At 44.5% G+C, this 22,445-nt stretch overlaps 1 protein-coding gene across 6 annotated transcripts in view; it reads left to right on the top strand.

Moving 5' to 3' along the window:
* sema5ba (sema domain, seven thrombospondin repeats (type 1 and type 1-like), transmembrane domain (TM) and short cytoplasmic domain, (semaphorin) 5Ba) overlaps positions 1 to 22,445 on the top strand; it is a 278,351-nt gene that overhangs the window by 224,595 nt on the left and 31,311 nt on the right. For all 6 annotated transcript variants that reach the window (XM_078174762.1, XM_078174761.1, XM_033617575.2 and 3 more), the window contains 2 exons: positions 19,230 to 19,347; positions 19,790 to 19,974. In XM_078174762.1, coding sequence (XP_078030888.1) covers positions 19,230 to 19,347; positions 19,790 to 19,974 — 303 coding nt within the window. The remainder of the gene's footprint in view (positions 1 to 19,229; positions 19,348 to 19,789; positions 19,975 to 22,445) is intronic.

Raw genomic sequence — 22,445 nt, 5'->3', positions numbered from 1 at the left:
CCATTTAGTTTTGAATGAAACTTCTCAGTTTGTTGGGGAACGTAGCTGTGTTGGACTTAGGCACCTCACTCAAAGTGATTTTTAGACTATGAGTCACATTCACCCGTTCACACACACGTTCACACACTGCTGACCGAGCAACACGGTGCAACCTGTGACTCAGTTAACTATTCACACTCATGTTTGTTGTCGATAGCCACGACCTGAGGCATTATTTTTATTTATGTATTTGTTTTTATATTTAACTATTAAATTAAAACAAGGTCACTTAAAGAACTTGTTAATGTACGTATAAAACACAACAAACCAAATGAGGATAATTCAAATGTTACTATTTTGCAGTTGTTGTCAATTAAATGAATATACTTCACGATTGTTGTAGGGAAAATCTGTTCGATGTGAAATATGGAGGAAAGAAATAAAAAAAAAAAAAGCAGTAAATGAGAAATAAATAAAACAGCAAACGCCACAGCTATTTTAGAAATAAAAGAGGCACATAAATAAATAAATATTAAGATATTGTAGTTTGGGCTTCAGGCGTTATGTTTTCGGGTTGTTCGTGTATCTGTGTAAGAGCAGTCGTGTCCCAAATTTGGCACAAAGGTCCACCTGGATTCAAGAATGAACTGATGAGAACTTGAGAGAGAAAGCCATGTCGTCATTTACGAGACTTGTGTCGTTGCTGTAATTAGGCTACGTATTTTCCTGTACTTCAAAAGTCTTAGAACAAACTGCGACTTTCTCAACATGCACAATATTCTCTTAAAATTATGCGTATGTGTATTTCGTGGCACAGTTAAAAAAAACAGTTCCTCGTCATTACCTCCCGTACTTATTTTTCAGAAGGTCTAACGAGGCGTCTGGTGGTTCGCTGGCTGTGATTGCAGCGTCCCTGGTCGAGCTCTGGAAGGGACCTCTGCTGCATGTCATTCCTCTTTTCTCTTTCCTTTTGTCACCTCTGCACCATCTGCTGCGGCTGTTGTGAGACTAGCAGAATAAAGTGATGATCCACGAGAGGAACAGTTAGTCCAGGCTTTGCGGGAGCAGCCGTGCGGCGTACACAGTGTACCTTTTATTGTTCGTTTTATGCCTTCTGGCAGTGGATTCATTTTAACCTGGTTGGTCCTCTATTGAAGGTAATTATCTGTCCTCAACCAGGATTAATGTCTTTAAGACCTGGCCTATAATCATTAAAGTCCGTATGGAGGCAGACAAATGACTGGGGCGGTATCTGCTCACTGGAGGAAATTAATTTGTTGTGCTGGGTTTTTTTCCTGGTGATGAAAGTTGTGCATAAAACAGAAAGAGCACAGTTCTGGCTTTTGTTTGTGTCTGAATCAGAGGACAAACAAAAAGTGTGTGTGAAGCTAGCTCGTACGCTGCCAGAGAACTTTTTCTGAAGGCGTGTGTGTGTGTGTGTGTGTGTGTGTGTGTGTGTGAGAGAGAGAGAGAGAGAGAGAGAGCGAGCTCTGCCATCTCCAGCTTCAGCGTTATTCATGTGAAAGTCTGCGTCTGGAGGGTGAGCGACGAGAGGAAAGCTCACTGCTGTTTGTCCAACCTTCTGTATCTCATTAGTGCTCTGAATCAGGATCCTCAGCCGGCCACCTCAGTCCCTCAAAGTCAACTTCATTTTAGCATACAAATGGCTCGCTGCTATTTTCACTGTGTGTGTGTGTGTGTGTGTGTGTGTGTGTGGAGGGCAGTCTACTCAGTGTGATTTGTGTGTGGGTTGGTGCTTGGACGAGTTCTCATATGCACGCTGCCTGATGAGTCAGCTCGCTATTTCTACTAAATCCAAACTCCTAGACACATGGGAGCAGACACACACACACACACACACACACACACACACACACAAACACACCAGCGAGGGAAACTATTGCATCTAATAAGATGTGGGTGAGATATGCACGATGAGAGAGACACAGAGAGGAACAGGAAGAGCGAGCAGCCACAGTCCTATTTAAGACACCATGGGGTGAAATGATTGAAATGATAAGAAGAGTGGGCTTCAAGGGCACCGGGTGGGCGGGGGGGAGGGGGGGGGGGTTCTTGTTTAATCCAGACTGTGATATCCTGCTCACCTCTGCGGCTCGTTTGCTCGTACAATCTTTCAAACACGCCGCAGCCGACGGCAAACAATGCTGCAGAATGTGACAGATGTCAACCTGTGCGTCACTGTGACACCTGAGCTCGTCTGCAGAGACCGAGGCGAGTGAAGTGCAGACGGGTGATGACAAGTCAGGACATCAATGGAAGACTTCACCTGCAAAATGACCATTTGTATATAGATTACTTCACACCTGTTAGCTTAAAAATCTGAGAGAAAACTTTGTGGTGAGACCTAAACCTGGCGTGAAGTCTTAATAAATTAAAGTAATCCTGCTCCAAATGTAACAAGAGCAAAACTATATCAAAACATCTGTTCACACACTCTCACACGTCTCCTGCAGTTTAATCCAAGTCTCATTTATCCAGTCATGTTTAGCATCTCTGCTGAAACATTAAGATTTAAAGCAGGTCAGACTGAACAGTCACTCATAGGTGGAAGTGTTTTATATTTCAACACTCTAGTGAAATGCATGTGTTTGGTACGTACTGAGCATAAAACTGGATAAATGAGACCTGGATTAAACTGCAGGAGCTGTGTGAGACTTTGTAAACAGATGTTTAGATGTAGTTTTGCTGTTGTTAAGGCCTTTTGGATTCTTCTAGGAGGCACGTGAGGAGAACAAAGCTCTCTTAAATAGGCAACAGACAGCATCTTTTCCTTAATATATCATGATGAAAATAATGTGGGTTGCACAGGGTAGTGTCCACAGTAAAATCAGACTATCAGCGTTTACATAGGTTACTTAGTGGCTGTGCAATCTTTGTAATAAGCTTCTGCCACCGGTGCCGAAATTTCGCGGAAAAAATCTGCTTTACGGCAGAAAACGTGTCATGTATTGTGAAACTGGTCAGTCAGCCAATCAGGGACTGGAGCTGGTCCTTATGAGGAGTTGGGCATGAGATAGTTGAGTCACGAGCACAATGGCAGACGGACAAAGTTTGGAGACAAGTGAAAAACGGCCTAGCAAAAGAAAAGGAGCTCCTCTGTCTGAGGAGGCAAAGAAGAGCAAAAAGGAGAGTGATAAAAGAAGAGGAAAAACAAGAGTAAAGGTAGATTGTTTTAACACACACACGTGCAAATTGTCATCTGTTGTTATAAATAATAATATTTAAGTCTTACTAATGTCAAATCCTCATCTTCATCAACTTTTCCTGAACTGTACCTGCTGTCAGCGGAACTATTTACATCCAGCCTTCGTGGTTTATTTGGGGTTACCTTGGAGAAAGAGTAGGATAGCGTCCACTGTGGACGGCTTCAGCTCTGTCCTCATCTGTTTGATGCTTCTTGCAGCGACGCTAAACTTCCTGCTGCTGCTGCTGCTGCCAGTAAAGGCAAGAATATCCTGAGCAAGTACACCGAGCTTCGAGTAACGTTAAAGCTCTGCTAGACGTCCTCCATCATCAGCTACATTACATGAATATTTACCTGAGATAGTGTTGTCATGTAAATAACAAACCCAAGGATTGAACAAGAAGTCGCCCAACACAGACAGAAAGTCGTTTTTAGGCCGGACCTGAACATCATCTGAAAATATTTGTCTGAACCCAGCCTGATCTGTCGGGTCCCTTCAGGCTCTAGAGGCAGCCACAGCGTCTTAATAGACAGAGAAAATGTCTGGAATGCAGAAGTACATTCAACAGTCTGGCGAGGACAGAATATATGTTACAGGGCTGTTGGCTAAGTGGGAACATGTACAGGCAGAGGAGGTCAGGTGAGGGGGAACGTCGGGAACACGGGGTGACTGTAGGGTGAGGCTGGCAGGATGTGAGACGACGGCTGAGTCGGTACATGGCGGGAGAAAAAGCAGACAGGGAGAATGTGTGAGCAGTAAATTGGCTGATGTAACAGAGAAAAGCAGCAAATCTTCACATTGGAGAAGCTTCGCCAAGAAGGCGCTTGTTTAACTGTTGTGTGTGTCTCTTACAGGCAAACACACACACACACACACACACACACACACACACGTTCTTACAGCAGAAGGAGCAATTAGCCAAGGAAAAGTTCTCTTAGCTGATAGATATCGACACAGAAGGGATCTCTGACTCTTCGATGAAGGGGGTAGCCGCCTGCTGAGCCTCATCTTCTAACACTTTGTCGATCTTTGTATAGAAGCGACTCCGTCAGTGGAACATCAGACGTCTCACAGCTCTGTTGTTGTAAACAATGTTGAACTAAAGCAAAAGTTTCAGAAAAAAGAATCTGACAAGACAAACTTTTACAACTATCACTGCTCTGTCCTGTTGCTGAATTCTACTCGTCTTTGGGACTAAACTAGATTCAGTGTTCTTTATAAAATCTGACACCAGTGGACACAACTGAGAGTGTTATGGAGCGTGAAAGCATTTGTTCCACCTATGCATGAAATCCATATCTGCTGCTCTTCTGCAGGAACACAGCAGAATTTATGAATTATTGACCAACTGGAATCTGTGGAGGCGGCGGGCCACAGCCAACAGTTTCTCCTCTAAAATGTTTGAGACCTTTCGGAGAGCCGCTGCGTAAATCCTCTCCAGACACTGATCAGGCTCAGCACTTACACAGCTCCTGAACCTGCTCCCAGTGTGCCCAGTACTGCTCCGCCTGCAGCAGCCGCAGATTAAAGGCCTGTTGATTCAAGGGTCTTACAAACCGCAGCATCACAGCCACTGTATCTGCATACATAGATATTACACTCCCAGATTAACAATTCATGTTAAAAGAATTTCTGCTGTAAATTTGATCCACAATAATCATGAAACCCTGCGTGAGCTCCTCGGGGGATACATGAGGGAGGACGTCACATTACCACCAAGCTCTGCTCTCGCACTAACTACTTCTTCTTTCTTTCCTTTCTGTGTCTGTCTCTTCGGTTTTCTGTGTTCAGCCTGCGTGGAAGAAGGCCCATCTGCCGTCCCACTCTTTGTCTGAACACACTCTCTGTCATTGTGCTGCTGACTGAATGAGCCATTTTCCTCATCTCCTCTGCAGTGTGTGTGGTCGTCCCATTCACACGCAACCATACATCCATTCACGCACTGATAACAGCTGAATGTACCCCGATGGGTTTGTGGCTGTCAGCGGCTCGTCTGCAGCCACACATGCTGCTTTTCACCGTCACATGTACGCACACACACACACACACACACACACACACACACACACACACTCACATCAACAGTGAGGAACGGTGGGGTTTACAGTAATGTGATGGGCGTCACGGCAACAGAGAAAGTGAGATGTGATTAATGGACCATAGTGCTGAGCGATGAGTCGCATTTACATCCTCATCCTGATAAGAACATGCACCATCGACACATCGCTAAAGAAAGGAAAATAAGTTTATGTACACCGGCCATCAGGGTCAGATGTAGTAGATCTTCTGTTTGGTGGGTAAACCCAGCGAACATCCACCCACCCATCCACACATCCATCCATCCATCCATCCATCCATCCACCCATCCATCCATCCACCCACCCATCCACACATCCATCCATCCATCCATCCATCCATCCACCCATCCATCCATCCATCCATCCATCCATCCATCCACCCATCCATCCATCCACCCACCCATCCACACATCCATCCATCCATCCATCCATCCATCCACCCATCCATCCATCCATCCATCCATCCATCCATCCATCCATCCACCCACCCATCCACACATCCATCCATCCATCCATCCATCCATCCATCCATCCATCCATCCATCCATCCATCCACCCATCCATCCATCCATCCATCCATCCACCCATCCATCCATCCATCCACCCATCCATCCACCCATCCATCCATCCACCCATCCATCCATCCATCCATCCACCCATCCACCCATCCATCCATCCACCCATCCATCCACCCATCCACCCATCCACCCATCCATCCACCCATCCATCCATCCACCCATCCACCCATCCATCCATCCATCCATCCATCCACCCATCCATCCATCCACCCATCCATCCATCCATCCATCCATCCACCCATCCACCCATCCATCCATCCATCCATCCACCCATCCATCCATCCATCCATCCATCCACCCATCCACCCACCCATCCACCCATCCATCCATCCATCCATCCATCCACCCATCCATCCATCCACCCATCCATCCATCCATCCATCCACCCATCCATCCATCCATCCATCCATCCATCCACCCATCCATCCATCCATCCACCCATCCATCCATCCACCCACCCATCCATCCACCCATCCATCCATCCATCCACCCATCCATCCATCCACCCACCCATCCATCCACCCATCCACCCATCCATCCATCCATCCATCCATCCATCCATCCATCTTCAACCTCTTATCCGAGGCCGGGTCGCAGGGTCAGAGGGCTGAGCAAAGTACTCCAAATGTCCCTCTTCCAAGTGATGTTTCCCAGCTCCTCCTGGAGGACCCTGAGGCATTCCCAGACTAGATGAGATAAATAATCCCTCCAGTGTGTTCTGGATCTGGAGGAGGCGCCCAGGAGGATCCTGATCAGATGACCCATCCCTCCAGATGACTCCTCCCCCTATCTCTAAGGCTGAGCCCAGACACCCTACAGAGGAAACTCATTTCAGACGCTTGTATCTGTGACCTCATTCTTTCAGTCACTACCCAGAGCTCATGACCATAGGTGAGGGTTGGGACGCAGAAGGACCAGTAGATCAAAAGCTTCACCTTCTGGCTCAGCTCCCTCTGAACCTCAACGGTCCAGCGCTGTGCTTGCATAGCTGCAGACGCCGCACCACATGGCCGATCCATCTCACGCTCCATTCTACCCTCACTGGTGAACAACGGCTTCTTCGCTTGGGGCAGTGACTCTCTCCTAACGCTGTTTGAACGTGAGGTAGAGACGTCGTACTGTGGTTCAAAAATAATTCAGAAATCAAAGTTGTGCAGATATTCGCCTGGCCGCTCTGTTTTGAGTGCCCTAACAAGGTGGAATTACCACATTAACACATCAATAAACTAACATTGACCCACATGGGACTTGAACCCTGGTCTTCTAGGTGAAATCAATGTCCTTTACTTATTTATCCACCCACACAGACTTTGTCACTACATCACGTGACTTACTGGCCCTGAAGGCAAACTTTAACTATGTGAGATTAAACACAGTCCAGAGTTTATCATCATTATCGAGGTACATTTATTTTGATGCCCTATCAATAATGTTTTATCACCCAGCCTGAACTAAAGTCATTCTTCATATGCAGAGATCATAGCTAGTAAAAAATGCACATTTGAAGAAATCTGTTTCTTAATTATTCTTTATTCTGACACCTCACAGATTTTACTCATATTTTTCAGGCCTAACAAACAAGTCCTGACGTATCTGCTTTATTAAAATGTCCAGTAATGGAGTAATGGATGGACTGTGGTTGTACATGTACAGTGTGGCGTGTTAGTAACAGCTTAAACATGGAGTTAAAACGCTGACTCGTACAGTCGAGCTCACAGCAGCATTAACACAAGTCGGTTTGATTCTGTGCAGCTGTTACAGTCTGAAAACTCAATTATGTTCAAGTGCTTTTAATGTTCAGGTTTCCTTTGTTATTGATCCGTATTGACGACCGCGGCGAGTCTTAAACCCTCAGAGTGGAATAACATTTACATCATCATCTTTAACTGAAGAGCATTTTTCTGTGAAACCTTTTCAACAGCCGCTGATTTGTAGCCTCTTAGTGATCGCTGCAGACAAAAGCTGCAGCTTGTGTGTGTGTGTGTGTGTGTGTGTGTGTGTGTGTGTGTGTTTGTCCTCTATTTGTGGTAATTATATTTGACCTGGCCATTTGGCACCTGTGGCTAACAGCAGCACTCTGTCCTCCACCCAGCTCCTATCTCTCTATCTGCTCTGTTAGTGAAGTGATTTATTTTGGCTGCAGCGGCGTGCTAGCTTAGCTGCAATGTTGCATCCATCAGGGCTTTTTTCTCTCCTCTCACCGAGGGAAGAAAGGGAGTCCACGCTGCCAAACACACGATGAAACCACTGGTCTCACTCACAACAGTCACACAAAAAGACAACGTTGAAACTAAGTGCGATACTTTCCTTTCAAACATGTGTCAGAGCTGAAGGAGTCAGACAGGAAGAGTCGTGCACGAGGGTGTCGGTGGAAATGTTGGAGCTTTTTTTGACTGTTTTTGTGAACGAGCAGGAGAAAGAAAAAGATAAGAGAAACATGGAAACAGAAATAACTACAAGAGGGAGGCAAAGGAGGAAACGCTGAATAAATGAGGAGGATAATGTCGAGGAGGATGAAACGGAACAAATCAGGCTTTCTGCTGCTGCTCCGCTCCTGCAGCCAAACCACAGCTCACACATCTGCTTACATAAACATTACGTTTTATTACAAGAGGTACAATTGTCCTGCTGGTGATAGTTACATTCCCACCTGAGGGGCTTTGGTTCAATTTGCTGAGTGTGTGTGTGATTAACAGTGACCTGGCAGCAGTCATGAGGCCGCGGCAGCTTATCCTGCCTGCAGCAGGAGTTTAAAACAACATCAGGAAACCACTAAGTGGTCATGGAGGAAAACCGCTGACCATTAGCATCTCCTCTCCGGGCTGTGTGTGTGTGGCTGCTTGTTACAACCAGTGTATGTGACATGTTGCATGCAGCTTTCGTCACACGTTAGCATCAGTCCCTGTGTTAGCCGTATGCGGCGGTGTGGGCTTCCCTGTGTGTGTGTGTGTGTGTGTGTGTGTGTGTGTGTGTGTGTGAGAGAGCTTACAGGCCTGTCCCCAGCAAACCCAATTTACTGTGGGCTGTGGCTGCCAGCCTGTCAGCAGGCCTCTGGAGCTCGCTGCTGCTAAGCCTGTATGACCAATCAGAGGAACACTTCAGCAGCCAAGGACTGAGAGAGAAAGAGAGAGATGGTGTTCACACACTGGATGTATTTATTACTGCTCCACAATGCTGTTACTTTTATTACAGGCTTTGTTCTGGCTGCAGCTCAGTGTAATCATTTTGTTCTCCGTCTCATTCTCTCTCCGTCTGTATTGCTTTCTCGCCCTCCTCTTTCTCTCAGCTTTGATTTGGACCTGCCCTTCGTCTTAACCTCCAGCTCCTCACTTTTCAAATCTCCTGATGTTGACAGTCGCACTGCTCGGCTCCCTTTGTGAGGGGAAGGTTGGAAAATGAAAGACTAATAACAGAAACAATCTATGATGGTCAGTGTGAACACTTATCCAACAAAATACCTCGACTCACTCAGCTCAGAGGAAAATAATCTCTCTCTTATCAAACCTACTGATCTTTTCAGTGTGCAGAATAACCAGTGCTTAATGGCACACAGGCAGCAGATCACATGAGTCACAGCTAACAGACGCTACTTTAGACGATTATATTTACCATACACTACAAGACTTATCAAAGACTAAAGTGTGACCCCTCAGACATCTGATGTCAGGGTGACTTTTTAGTCACACCCTTTAAATCCTCCTACAGACTGTGATCTGATCAGTCCTCTGAGTTTACACAGCAGCTACACTGTGTCACATGGATCTAATAAACATCCAGTGTGATGTCAGCAGACTGTACGATGACAGCGCCAACTGAATCACAAGCTACGACATACGATGCAACCGCTTCACATACTGAATGATGCTGCATGGGTTATTACTTAAACTGTGAAGCACAACATGGAGGGTCACATTGATAAAATTAATACAATTATTATAATTAATAAGATTAATAAAATGTCCAAAAAATATTGGGGAAAATGTTGGGGAAAAAACGTTTATAAGATTTCCAAGAAATATTGTTAGAATGTTTGAAAAAATGTTGATGAAATCCAAGAAAAATATGTTTATAAAATGCCCCAAAATATATAATAAAATGTCAGAAAGAATATTAATAAAATGTCAGAAATAATATTTATAAAATGCCAAAAAATATTGTTAAAATGTTTGGAAAAATGTTGATGATAACCAAGAAAAATATACTTATAAAAAGCCAAAAAATATAATAAATTGTCAGGAAAAATATTTATAAAATGCCAAAAAATATATAATAAAATGTCAGAAAAAATGTTAATAAAATGTCAGAAATAATATTTATAAAATGCCAAAAAATACTGTTAAAATGTTTGGAAAAATGTTGATGATAACCAAGAAAAATATACTTATAAAATGCCAAAAAATATAATAAATTGTCAGGAAAAATATTTATAAACTGCCAAAAAATATATAATAAAATGTCAGAAAAAATGTTAATAAAATGTCAGAAATAATATTTATAAAATGCCAAAAAATATTGTTAAAATGTTTGGAAAAATGTTGATGATAACCAAGAAAAATAAATTTATAAAATCCCCAAAAAATATAATAAAATGTCAGAAAAAATATTTATAAAATGCCAAAAAATATTGTTACAATGTTTGAAAAAATGTCGATGAAAACCAAGAAAAATATATTTATAAAATGCCCAAAAATATATAATAAAATGTCAGAAAAAAATGTTAATAAAATGTCAGAAAAATAAAGTTAATATGACTGAAAGTAACCTAGAGTCAAAAGGCTTCATATGTCAACAGTAGTCTTGTCATTTCAGCATCAATATAATCCATAAATATAAACTGTATTACAGACTATACAGTTTGGATTTTGTCGCCTTGACTCCCCGCTAGCCTGCTCTGGTTAGCTGCACTATTTTAGTGGGAGGAGACTGTGTGACTGAGAGGTGAACCGTTCAAAAATTAAAATTTTCCACTTGCATAAGTGCTGGTTGGTGGATCAGATAAACACCCAATTAAACATGGACTCTCTGGTTTCTCCTCCTTTACCACAGAACAGACCCGAGACTTCACCTCCTCAGAGTCTCCTCCATGTTTGCTGCTTCCTGTTGGTTGTTGTTGACAGTGTTTACGTCATTGAACTTTAGCGTTTGTGTGAGCCAAGACAAAAAAGTGTACAATAATATTAAACATGTTTGATTTTGTCAAAACGTTGAGAAGATGAGAAAGAGACTGATGTGAGACAGCTGGGACTGAGTTTAGTGACACCAAATGATTGGAGCACAAACACCTGGAGCAAAACACGATGATTTTATTCCAACATTTGAGATGTGTCTGCGACGATGAAATCATTTTAAAAGCAGCTTTAATACAGATTCAGATAAATTGGATTAATTGATAAAATGCTATAAAGCTGTCCTGACATGACAACAGTTTGTGCTGCTCCTAATTTTACCCGTCATGCTTTGTGTTATCTCTCTCTTCGTATTGTCAGTTTCTTTTATCCTTCCCTGTCTCTCAGTTTATTCCATTTACCGTCCTCCTGCGTCTCTTCCTCTGTCTTTAGAATATCTTTTCTTGTCTCCTCTCCCCCTCTGTCTTGTAGCCTGTCTCTGCCTCCCCATTGTTTCTCCGTGATGATGCAGCTCCTTTTTATTCACCAGGGGCTAAAATTGTACAACGGAGGACAGCAGGCATTTTTTGGCAGGAAGCCATCTCGCTTTTGTTTCCCTGATTTTTTTGGAGCGGGCGCTATCAGTCTTCAGGCCGGCTCCAACTGGGCCTAATTGGATGTATTAGCGCTGAGTGCTAGCAGGAGTTCTGTGTGTTTCCGATTCATCACGAGCAGTCCTCCTAAATGGCCGGCTCAGCCCAGCACAGCGGGAGAAAAAGCCCCAGGGACGGGCTCCCTCCCCTGGAGAGAGGATGAGGACTGAGAGCCTGTCAGCGGTGGTCTCCTGATAGCAGCTGCAAAAAAATACCATCAGTTGTGTGGAGAGACGGAGAGAGGCCGGCGTACACAGACATATGTTAAACTGAGTCAGACCCTCCAGACAGCCTCTGCTAATGTATTCCCAGAGTGTCAGCGCTACAGCTAATAATGGCTGATTCCAATCCATAATTTATCAGTTCTGGTGATCATATTTGTAATTACACACTGACGGCCTGCCATTAAAGGCGAGGTGAACTATTGTTTTTATGTCTAGTTGTTAAAGGGCCTGTAATAAAAGGAGACACTGGTTTTTACAACGTTCACAAACGATTTAAAATGCCAATTACACCCCCACAGAGAGAATCCGGCAGATTTATCTTCCGATGCCACTCCACCAGACATATTGTTATATAGGCCGCTGCGTTTTGCCGCTTGGTCTGTTTAAAATTTAACAGGCCGTATTCCATGGCTTCTGTGTTTTGATATAGTGTGCCAACGGGCACGCACGCTGCTGAATTAAATATCAGCCAGATCCCTGCAGACTTGTCAAAGCGATGCTCTCACACAGGGTGGCACTCCCACAGTACAAAGACACGCCCTCCCCGTGTACACAGACACAAAACACACTCTGTTATATACACACACACTCTCATACAGTTAAGATGCTTCACATACATGCACACATGTATCTGCAGAGTCAGCCTCCTGTCTGCGCGGACATCCCTCTGCACTGCCCTGTTACACAAATTAGCTTTTTTATTCCCAACGCACAGACCTCTCTCCGCCCACGCCGCCTCTAATTGACTTTTACAGCGGTCCTGTTTTTTAGAAACAGTGAGCCGTCGGGGCAGGAAGGCTCTGAGAGCGCTTGGCTGGTGGTTTATGCAGCTGCAGAAAGGTCAGAGTCGGAGCTAAACGTCTCAGTACGCCCTCTTTCTCTCTCCAACTGTAAATCTGAGTTTATGAAACGGCCTCTGGTGACAGAAAATATTGGAGACAATACTGAAACTGCAAACCTGCACTTTGTCCCAATTCCACATATTATACCAGTAGAGTATAGTATACATGCTGCTCTGTGTCCTAACATACTGTTTTTACTGTTTGTATAAAAGTTTACGGAAAAATGGTGCAGCATGTTGTGAAGTTTCTTTGACTGTGACGTCAGGAATCCCACTGTGATTAAACTTCACAAAGAAGGTTCAGTACGTTTTTTGTTTGCTTTGTTTTCCAAGACAGGAAATGGTGGATTCACCCCTCTGGACTGGGACAGACTTAATGCCCTAAGTGAAAGCGTTCATGTATCTCAGGGTCTTGTTCGTGGTTGAGATTAAAATGGAGCGTGAGATGGACAGTCTGATTGGTGCAGCATCAGCAGTCATGATGTGATGAAGAGGAAGCTGAGCCAGAAGGCAAAGCTCTCAGTCCAACAGTCGATCTGCGTCCCAACCCTCACCTATGGTCATGAGCTCTGGGTAGTGACTGAAAGAATGAGATCGTGGATACAAGCAGTGGAAATGAGTTTCCTCTGTAGGGTGTCTGGGCTCAGCCTTAGAGATAGGGGGAGGAGTCAGACATCTGGAGGGAGCTCGGAGTAGAGCCGCTGCTGCTTTTGTGTCTGAAGGGGTCAGTTGAGGTGGTTTGGCGTCTGATCAGGATCCTCCTGGGCGCCTCCTGTTAGAGGTGTTCTGGGCACGTCCCACTGGTAGGAGGCCCCGGGGCAGACCCAGAACACACTGGAGGGATTGTATATCTCATCTGGCCTGGGAACGCCTCGGGGTCCTCCAGGAGGAGCGGAGAGTGTTCCTTGTTTAGCCTGCTGGATATGGTCTCGGTCTCAGGACCACGTTTTGAAGGTCTCGTCTTGTCTCAGACTCGACAACAACCATCAGGACCACAACTGCAGGAAGATCATTGAACTGAGTGTTGATGGTTAAATTGATTTCAGCTTCTTATTGTTTGAATTTGTTTGCTGATAGAAAAGAGCAAACACACACAACAAAATTGATTCTGCAGAGCCTTTTGAGATTTGATCAAAACACTTCTCACATTACACTTGTACATACACACACGTATACAATATGGCAATGTAAGAGGCGGATTTTGTTGTTTTTGTGTGGATTATTTGTATGGAAATGTGGATCCATCATCATCCTCACTGTGACCTCGTCACATGTCCACGTTTGGTCATGGACTTTCCACGTCCACATATGACGTCCAAGGTACCCTGGGTGTGTTGGTTGTTGACGTTCTGGGACGCCGTGTCAACTTCAGCCTGTTACATGCATTGTCTGTTTTCAAAATACACTTCTGTTTTCACAGGAAATGTACAGTTTGATACAGTCTCTTTCAAAATAAAAGCACTACGTAAGTACAACACCACCAACTGATGTTTTTTTCCTTCAACAACAAACACACTTGATTACGTTTAGCCAACACACACACACGTGGTTACGTTTAGCCGACACACACACGTTGTTACGTTTAGCCAACACACACACATGTGGTTACGTTTAGCCGACACACACACGTTGTTACGTTTAGCCAACACACACACATGTGGTTACGTTTAGCCGACACACACACGTTGTTACGTTTAGCCAACACACACACACACATGGTTATGTTTAGCCGACACGCACACGTGGTTACGTTTAGCCAACACACACACACATGTGGTTATGTTTAGCCGACACACACACGTTGTTACGTTTAGCCAACACACGCACACATGGTTATGTTTAGCCAACACACACACGTGGTTACGTTTAGCCAACACGCACACGTGGTTACGTTTAGCCAACACGCACACGTGGTTACGTTTAGCCAACACACACACACACATGGTTATGTTTAGCCAACACACACACACATGGTTACGTTTAGCCAACACACACACACGGTTATGTTTAGCCAACACGCACACGTGGTTACGTTTAGCCAACACACACACACACATGGTTATGTTTAGCCAACACACACACACATGGTTACATTTAGCCAACACACACACACGGTTATGTTTAGCCGACACGCACACGTGGTTATGTTTAGCCGCCACACATACACATGGTTATGTTCTGCCAACACACACACACACATGGTTACATTTAGCCAACACACACACGTGGTTACGTTTAGCCGCCACACACACGTGGTTACGTTTAGCCGACACGCACACACACGTGGTTATGTTCTGCCAACACACACACGTGGTTACGTTTAGCCAGCACACACACACACGGTTATGTTCTGCCAACACACACACGTGGTTACGTTTAGCCGACACACACACGTGGTTACGTTTAGCCGACACACACACGTGGTTACGTTTAGCCAACACACACACACGTTGTTACGTTTAGCCAACACACACACGTGGTTACATTTAGCCGACACACACACACGTGGTTACGTTTAGCCGACACACACACGTTGTTACGTTTAGCCGACACACACACGTGGTTACGTTTAGCCAACACACACGTGGTAACGTTTAGCGGCCATAAACACGTGGTTATGTTCTGCCAACACACACACGTGGTTATGTTTAGCTAACACACACACGTGGTTACGTTTAGCCAACACACACACATGGTTACGTTTAGCCAACACACACACGTTGTTACGTTTAGCCAACACACACACGTCGTTACGTTTAGCTAATACACACACATGGTTACGTTTAGCCAACACACACACATGGTTATGTTTAGCCAACACACACACGTCATTACGTTTAGCTAATACACACACATGGTTACATTTAGCCAACACACACACGTGGTTACATTTAGCCGACACACACACGTGGTTACGTTTAGCCAACACACACGTGGTAACGTTTAGCGGCCATAAACACGTGGTTATGTTCTGCCAACACACACGCGTGGTTACGTTTAGCCAACACACACACGTTGTTACGTTTAGCCAACACACACACGTGGTTACGTTTAGCTAACACACACACGTGGTTACGTTTAGCCAACACACACACATGGTTACGTTTAGCCAACACACACACGTTGTTACGTTTAGCCAACACACACACGTCGTTACGTTTAGCTAACACACACACGTGGTAACATTTAGCCAACACACACACGTGGTTACGTTTAGCTAATACACAAACGTGGTTACGTTTAGCCAACACACACACGTGGTTACGTTTAGCCAACACACACACACACACACGTGGTTATGTTTAGCCAACACACACACGTGGTTACGTTTAGCTAATACACACACATGGTTACATTTAGCCAACACACACACGTGGTTATGTTTAGCCAACACACACACACACACGTGGTTACGTTTAGCCAACACACACATGTGGTTATGTTTAGCCAACACACACACGTGGTTGGGGTTAGGAATAAAGAACAGGGTTTGGCTTTACAGTCTTACAGGAAGTGAACACCGACCTCTTTGGTGAAAGTCGGTGGTTGTTGGACCCATCCACCACCCCTCCCATCTGCCCTACTCGGACTTCCGCTAGAACAGTGACTGGCCGTTCCATTTCATCGTAAATGTGTCCTACAGTGTGGGACTCACTCTGGTCTGGTGTTAGTCTCAGTCCCTCAAAGTCTTGGTCTGGTCTTGGTCATGACTTGGTCACAGTTTACATGGTTTTGTCTATATAGCGCTGGATGTTTTCCTGTTGCTGTGTCACCATCATCTGCAATTTGTATTCATTTTTGCAGCCACTTTGTTTCCTCGGTGCAGTGCATTGTGGGACAGCAGTGCCCATCTGAAGCAATTGTCCATATAGTGCAGTAAAGCACAGATTTAGGACAAAGTGCTGAATCCAGATAGGTGCAGATATTTATGGGTAGACGTGTTCTGGGAGTCTGTGTGTTCTTGTTTGCCTGCAGCTGTATGAATATCTTAACCCACTGCATTAACCCCGTCCTCACCTGCACCGCCAGCTGATACATGTTTCCTTGTTTTAAGAGCTCACAGCACAGCTCAGAGGAGTCATCTTTTTATTTCATATTTCAATCAGCTTTTTTCTCTGAATTACTGCAAACAGGTGAATCCGGGACTTACTGTGTCTCTCCCTGAGGTCAGAATCCTCCCAATCTGCCTCTCGGCACACTTTACCCGCAGCTAATTGGGCCTCAAGTTTTTCCCCACCTCTCTGTTTCATACAACATCGTTTATTCCATCCTTGAAATATGCACACATTAATTGTTCCGCTTAGCTGGCCGCTGTAATGGTGTGTGTGTGTGTGTGTGTGTGTGTGTGTGTGTGTGTGTGTGTGGGTAATCAGAAAGCCAAATGAGAATTCCTCAGCCATGATGACGGTGCAGACTCACACATCAGAGCAGTCACAGATACAATAAAGTCGACCTTGAGCCTAAATGGTAACGCCCCCCTCCCCTGCCCTCTGAAAAGAACTATTAGGATCAGTGAAGTGTGAATTTGTGTCTGACCTCATTATGATTATTGTGTCATCGGTATTGGAGATTGCATCCGGCGCCTGTCGCTTAATTAAAATGACACACAGGAAGGTTAGTGAGTGAAGTGAAGCTGAGAACATGGCCTCCTCGTCTCTCCTTTCCCCTCCTGTGCCCGGGCGCTCTCTGTCTGCGGGGTCACCTCTGATGTGCTGGCGAAGCAGTAATGTCTTTATTGGATCTAAGCCGACCCCGAGTTCAGCATGGAGCCCCAGACCTGGCACAGAGAGCTGCATCAACACTTGGAGATTCCTCAACCTCCAGGCTGAAACACTACAGGGCTCTTCAAATAAACCATGAAGGTCTGTGCCAGGAAGAGAAAAGACAACAACAACAGGAATCTCTGCTTTCAGCTGAACAGAGGGAGCGAGGAGGAGGAGGAGGAGGAGGAGGAGGGGACGACGCTACAGGGCTGTGATGAAGGAGAGGAGCAGGAGAGGCAGGAGGATGAAGAAGGAGAGAAACAAAGGGAGAATATGAAGGAGGAGAGGAGGCAGAAAGTGAAGGGAGTGTTTGAAAGAGAGGAGTTATTCAGTCGATGCCTTTATCCTGCGTTCCTGAGGCATCCAGATCAGCTCTGCCAGCTTAGCCTCGTCATTAACAGCTTTAGATTTAATTAGGCGTCATTAAGCTTCTGTTTTACTGGAGAAGCTTACAAATATTTAATCACTGTTTGGGTGATGTACCGTGTATGCTGTTGTTTGTGTGAGAGCCCAGGGAGGAGTGATGCACACAGACGTCTGCGCTGTGTCACGTTTCACAGTCATTTATAACGGTTGGTAAAGTGCAGCAGGTCTGAGGCCGGTGTGTGTGTCTGGGTACGACTTAGTGTCAGTGCTGCCACAGTTAGACTCTGTCTTCATTTTATTAACTTCTAACTTGTGATTTCTCTGCATTCTCACATCCCATTCACTGTTTTATTATCAAGGTTAAAGACCTGAGGGGACAGAGCCCCACTGAGCCTGTGCTGGTTTGTTATTTTATTTTGTTGTGTTTCATTTTATTATTTTTATTTTCATTTTGTTGTTTTCATCTTATTTTATTTTATTATTTCTATTTCATTTTATGAGCTCAAATTGCTGTGAGCTAAAGACATTGGACTCGGCCCAATAACTAGGAATGATGTGCAAATGCTTCCCAAAAAACAGCCACCCTAACCTTCCTGTGTAACCGTCTGCTGTTTATTGTGTGTATCCTGCAGTAATCAGTGTGTAGCTGCTGCCATGTTGAGGCAGAGGGTGCTGTCTGTAGCTCTGGTTGAGGGTGAGAGGCTGTCAGCAGATAAACAGAGATCTGTGTGGGTACATGAGACCCTAAAAAAGAGGCTGGATCATGAGGAGTACCACCAGTTGGTCCAGGAGCTTCTCCTCCATCATGGACGTTTACAGTACTGCACTTATCTGCTGTTTTCTATTCAGATGGTGCTAACTGTGCTTTGTAAAGTCGTATAGCTCTGGGTATCCAGCAACCACTACCACCAGTTTCTCCTCCATTGGTTACCAACTGTAAACTTGTTGTCGTGACCACCACAGAAGCCCGCCTCTCAAATCATCCCATTGGACAATGGGGGAAAAGCAGAGATGACGTGGGGCGCTGTTCTGCTCTGAGCTGAAGTTTTTTTACTCAGAGTTCAGAGCGCTCCGGCAGAAACAACAGGCACCTAGAGACGTAAAAACAGAGAGCAAAACATTTTATTCTCATTAAAAACTGTTACGAAAAGCACTTCCTGTGTGATCTTACAGGGAGGCAGATGCTTGAAACTGGGTGTAAAGTTGCTCCTTAAATATTTTTGTTAATCACGATTATTCGTTTATTTTCTGCTGTTTTCAACTGATTGTTTCGTCTGTCCAGAGAATACAGATGAAAAATATTCTTTGTGTTTCACTCTGGTACATTTTGCTCTGATGTTTATTAATGTGCACTGTGTTAATTTAACAGTTGAGCCTCCTCATTTTGCTGACAACACGTTCTTCCTCCCTCCTCCTCTTCCTCCTGTCCCCTGCAGGCTGTGCTTGGAGGCGAGGGACCCGTACTGCGGCTGGGACTTCAGGCAGCGCAGATGCACCACGCTGGAGGACAGCTCCAACATGAGCCAGTGGAAGCAGAACATCACCGTCTGTCCGGTAAGAGTGACGTCACTGCTGCAGTTACTGTAACACGGCGGTGACACATGCGCTCTCATGGGACCTGTAAGACTCAGGCGCCCTGATGATGTCTCACATGTCACAGTGGCGTGTGTCATCCATGATGAATGACCTCACAGTGTGTGTCATACAGGACAGGATGTAGGAGCAGCAGAGGAAGGAGAGGAGGTGAGCAGGACTGAAGTGAGAAGGATCAGATTTTACTGAGATCAACTGGATTGAATTTGAAGTGAAGTGAATGCAGTAAATGTATTCGTCTATAATCCTCTGGAAACTCGCTCCATCTTGGAGGAAAAGTCCCGTCTGGCAGCTCGACTCTAAAACTACCTCTGAGCGGTCTGAGTGTTGGATGGTTAAATAACCGCCGCTGATGTTTGCTGACCTCGTCTCATTCTCATCATGACTGATGTTTGTCTTCCAGCTGAGGAACCAAACCACCAACGGGGGCTTCGGGCCCTGGGCGCCATGGCAACCCTGCAACAATGATGACGGGGTGGATGGTGTGAGCTCCTGCTTGTGCCGCTCCAGGTCATGTGACAGCCCCGCCCCTCGCTGCGGAGGCAGAAACTGCGACGGCCCCACCATCGAAGTGTCCAACTGCTCCAGGTGAGGAGACACTGAAACAACATGAAACAACAACGACCAACACGTGTAATGACCATAATGAGGGCTGGGTGATACTGAGAAAATCAAACATCAAGATGTTTTTGATCGAATACCTTTGAGACAATATTGTAGAGCTGACTGTGGGTGCTTTCAGAAAATATTTACTCAGTGAGAGTTTTGATAAATAACCATCAGTGATGTGAACATAATGACTGAGTGGGTAAAAAGCTCATAAAGAACGGCGAGAGCAAAATCTAGGACGCTGTGTGTCAGTGACAGAATTTAAAGGTGTAATCTAAAGATGGTGATTTTCACTTTGCACAGATGATACAGGATCATTGATCTTTGAACTGATCCACATCGATGGATCGTTGCGCCCCTAGTTTTAGACGTATTTGATAAAATAATGACTCGTCCAATCATAGACCCATCATATTTAGAAAAAAATAATATAATGACTACGGTATCATTCTGAATGCACAAGTTGGAACATGTTTTTAATCAATGGAGGAGAAAAAAGACAAGAAAGAAATTCTTATATTTGCTGACTCTCTGACTCTGTTTTCTCTAAAGCTTGTTTGCAGAACGACGAGGAGTGAAAACCAAACCTGCAGGTCAAAACCACAACACCGTATCTAAATCTGATTTTCATCATCATCAGAAACCAAAAACTAAAAGTTCAGACAAGCTTTAGAAGACCTCATTTATTCCTTCGTCTCCAGTGCGATGAATTATTACCCTGTCTTCCTAAAAATGACAAAGTGCAGCAGATTCAGAAATGCCAGAGAACCAGGAGAACATTAAATCTTTACACTTCCAGTTAGTTAAAGAACAGATTCTAAAGTGCTGTCACTAGTTTATAAATTACTGAGAAGCCTCGGGGCAAAATTAATTTGAAGAATATAGATCCAGTAGTTCCCCTCAGATCTGCAGGAAGCAGTCGGACTGCAGTACCTCGGGTCAGAACCAGAACACAGAGACACTGCTTTTAGTGACTACAGCCTGATTCACACAGGACCAGCATCACCTGTAAAGATTTCACCACAAACAACCGACCATATTTCACCAAACACAGAGATCATGTGATGATATGAGTCCTGTGTGAATCGGCATCTTGTGCTCAGAGCGAATTCAAATCTATCAGAAGAGTGAAATCTGTTGGCGCCCAGTAGCTCAGTGGGTAGAGTGGGCGTCCATGTACAAAGGCAGTGTCCTTGCCGCAGCAGCTGTGGGTTCAGTTCCAGCCTGTGGCCCTTTGCTGCATGTCGTTCACCCACTTTCTCCCCTGTCACACTTAATACTTTCCTATTGATTAAAGACAAGCCCCAAAAAATAATCTTGAAGAAAAAAGATGATCGACATCTCAAAAGACGTTTGACAGAATCGGTTCCGTTTGTTTAACACGCCTTTAAAAGAAAAAGGAGGGTAACTCTGTACATCCCAGTTAGTGGTGCTGTGTCATGGTTCATGTAAAATACAGACTTCATCTGCTCATCTGTGCAAATGTGTTGCATGAATCACAGAGCTGGGGGAGTTATTTCTGAATCACATGAGTCTCCTGGTTATAATCGTCATACTCAGATTATTAATTTGTCTCCTGCACTTTTCCTTTATTAAATGAAGCCATCACATCTTATTACTGCTCTGTGACTCTACTTAAACTTGTGTGCTCTCTTTTGTCTATTTGCATTTTATTTTCCTTTTTAAATTGATTTCATTGTTCTCTTCATCATGTTTAAACTGCTGTTCTGATGTCTCTGCCTTATGGAGCTCGTCTCTGTGTCTGAAATGTGCTTTACAAAGAGGCATGGTTTGTTTAAACAAGACTGAAGCTGTGAATTATATTATATCCAATATTAAAAATGATGCATCATAATGAGAGCTACAGGATATCATAAAAAGTCACGGTACAAATTGAGGTTATAACGCACTCTGGCCCAAATTATTTCACTGCTGTGACTGAGGACATTAAAACTTTAATTTTGTAAATGAGAACATCTTTTCCTAAACTCTGATACTGCAGCAGCGACGTCCTGACTGACTTTGAAGCGTCCACAGAACATGAGAAAGATCATGAACGTGAGGAATCTTATTAGAAAGTGTAGGTGACATCCGGCTCTCCTTGTGACACCTCTGTTCGCCTGTGTCTGCGGGGGAATTGGCCAATCAGCCGCACCGAGAGCAGAGCACAGACACAGAGCTTAGGCACCTTCATCCCACCGGATAGCTCCGCCAGATTTAATCCTTGGTGTCGAAATTGAATTGTGCTTTTGCAGAAAGTGGCAATTAAATCATGAGAAGTGCTACCCAGGAACAAAGCACTTAAGCAAATTGAATGAATGTTTCCCAGTCAGAATGGGCTCCCCGTGTGTGTGTTTGCATTTCTGTTTCCAGAAGCAACGAATCAGAGTAATGATTAGACCGAGCTAAAAGGCGCTTTCTTTTTTCCCCCTCTCTTTCGCATTAGAGAA

The sequence above is a fragment of the Epinephelus lanceolatus genome, chromosome 14, assembly GCF_041903045.1.
Source record: "Epinephelus lanceolatus isolate andai-2023 chromosome 14, ASM4190304v1, whole genome shotgun sequence".
Classification (NCBI taxonomy): Eukaryota; Metazoa; Chordata; class Actinopteri; order Perciformes; family Serranidae; genus Epinephelus; species Epinephelus lanceolatus.
This window is presented reverse-complemented; position numbering and strand designations above follow the sequence as displayed.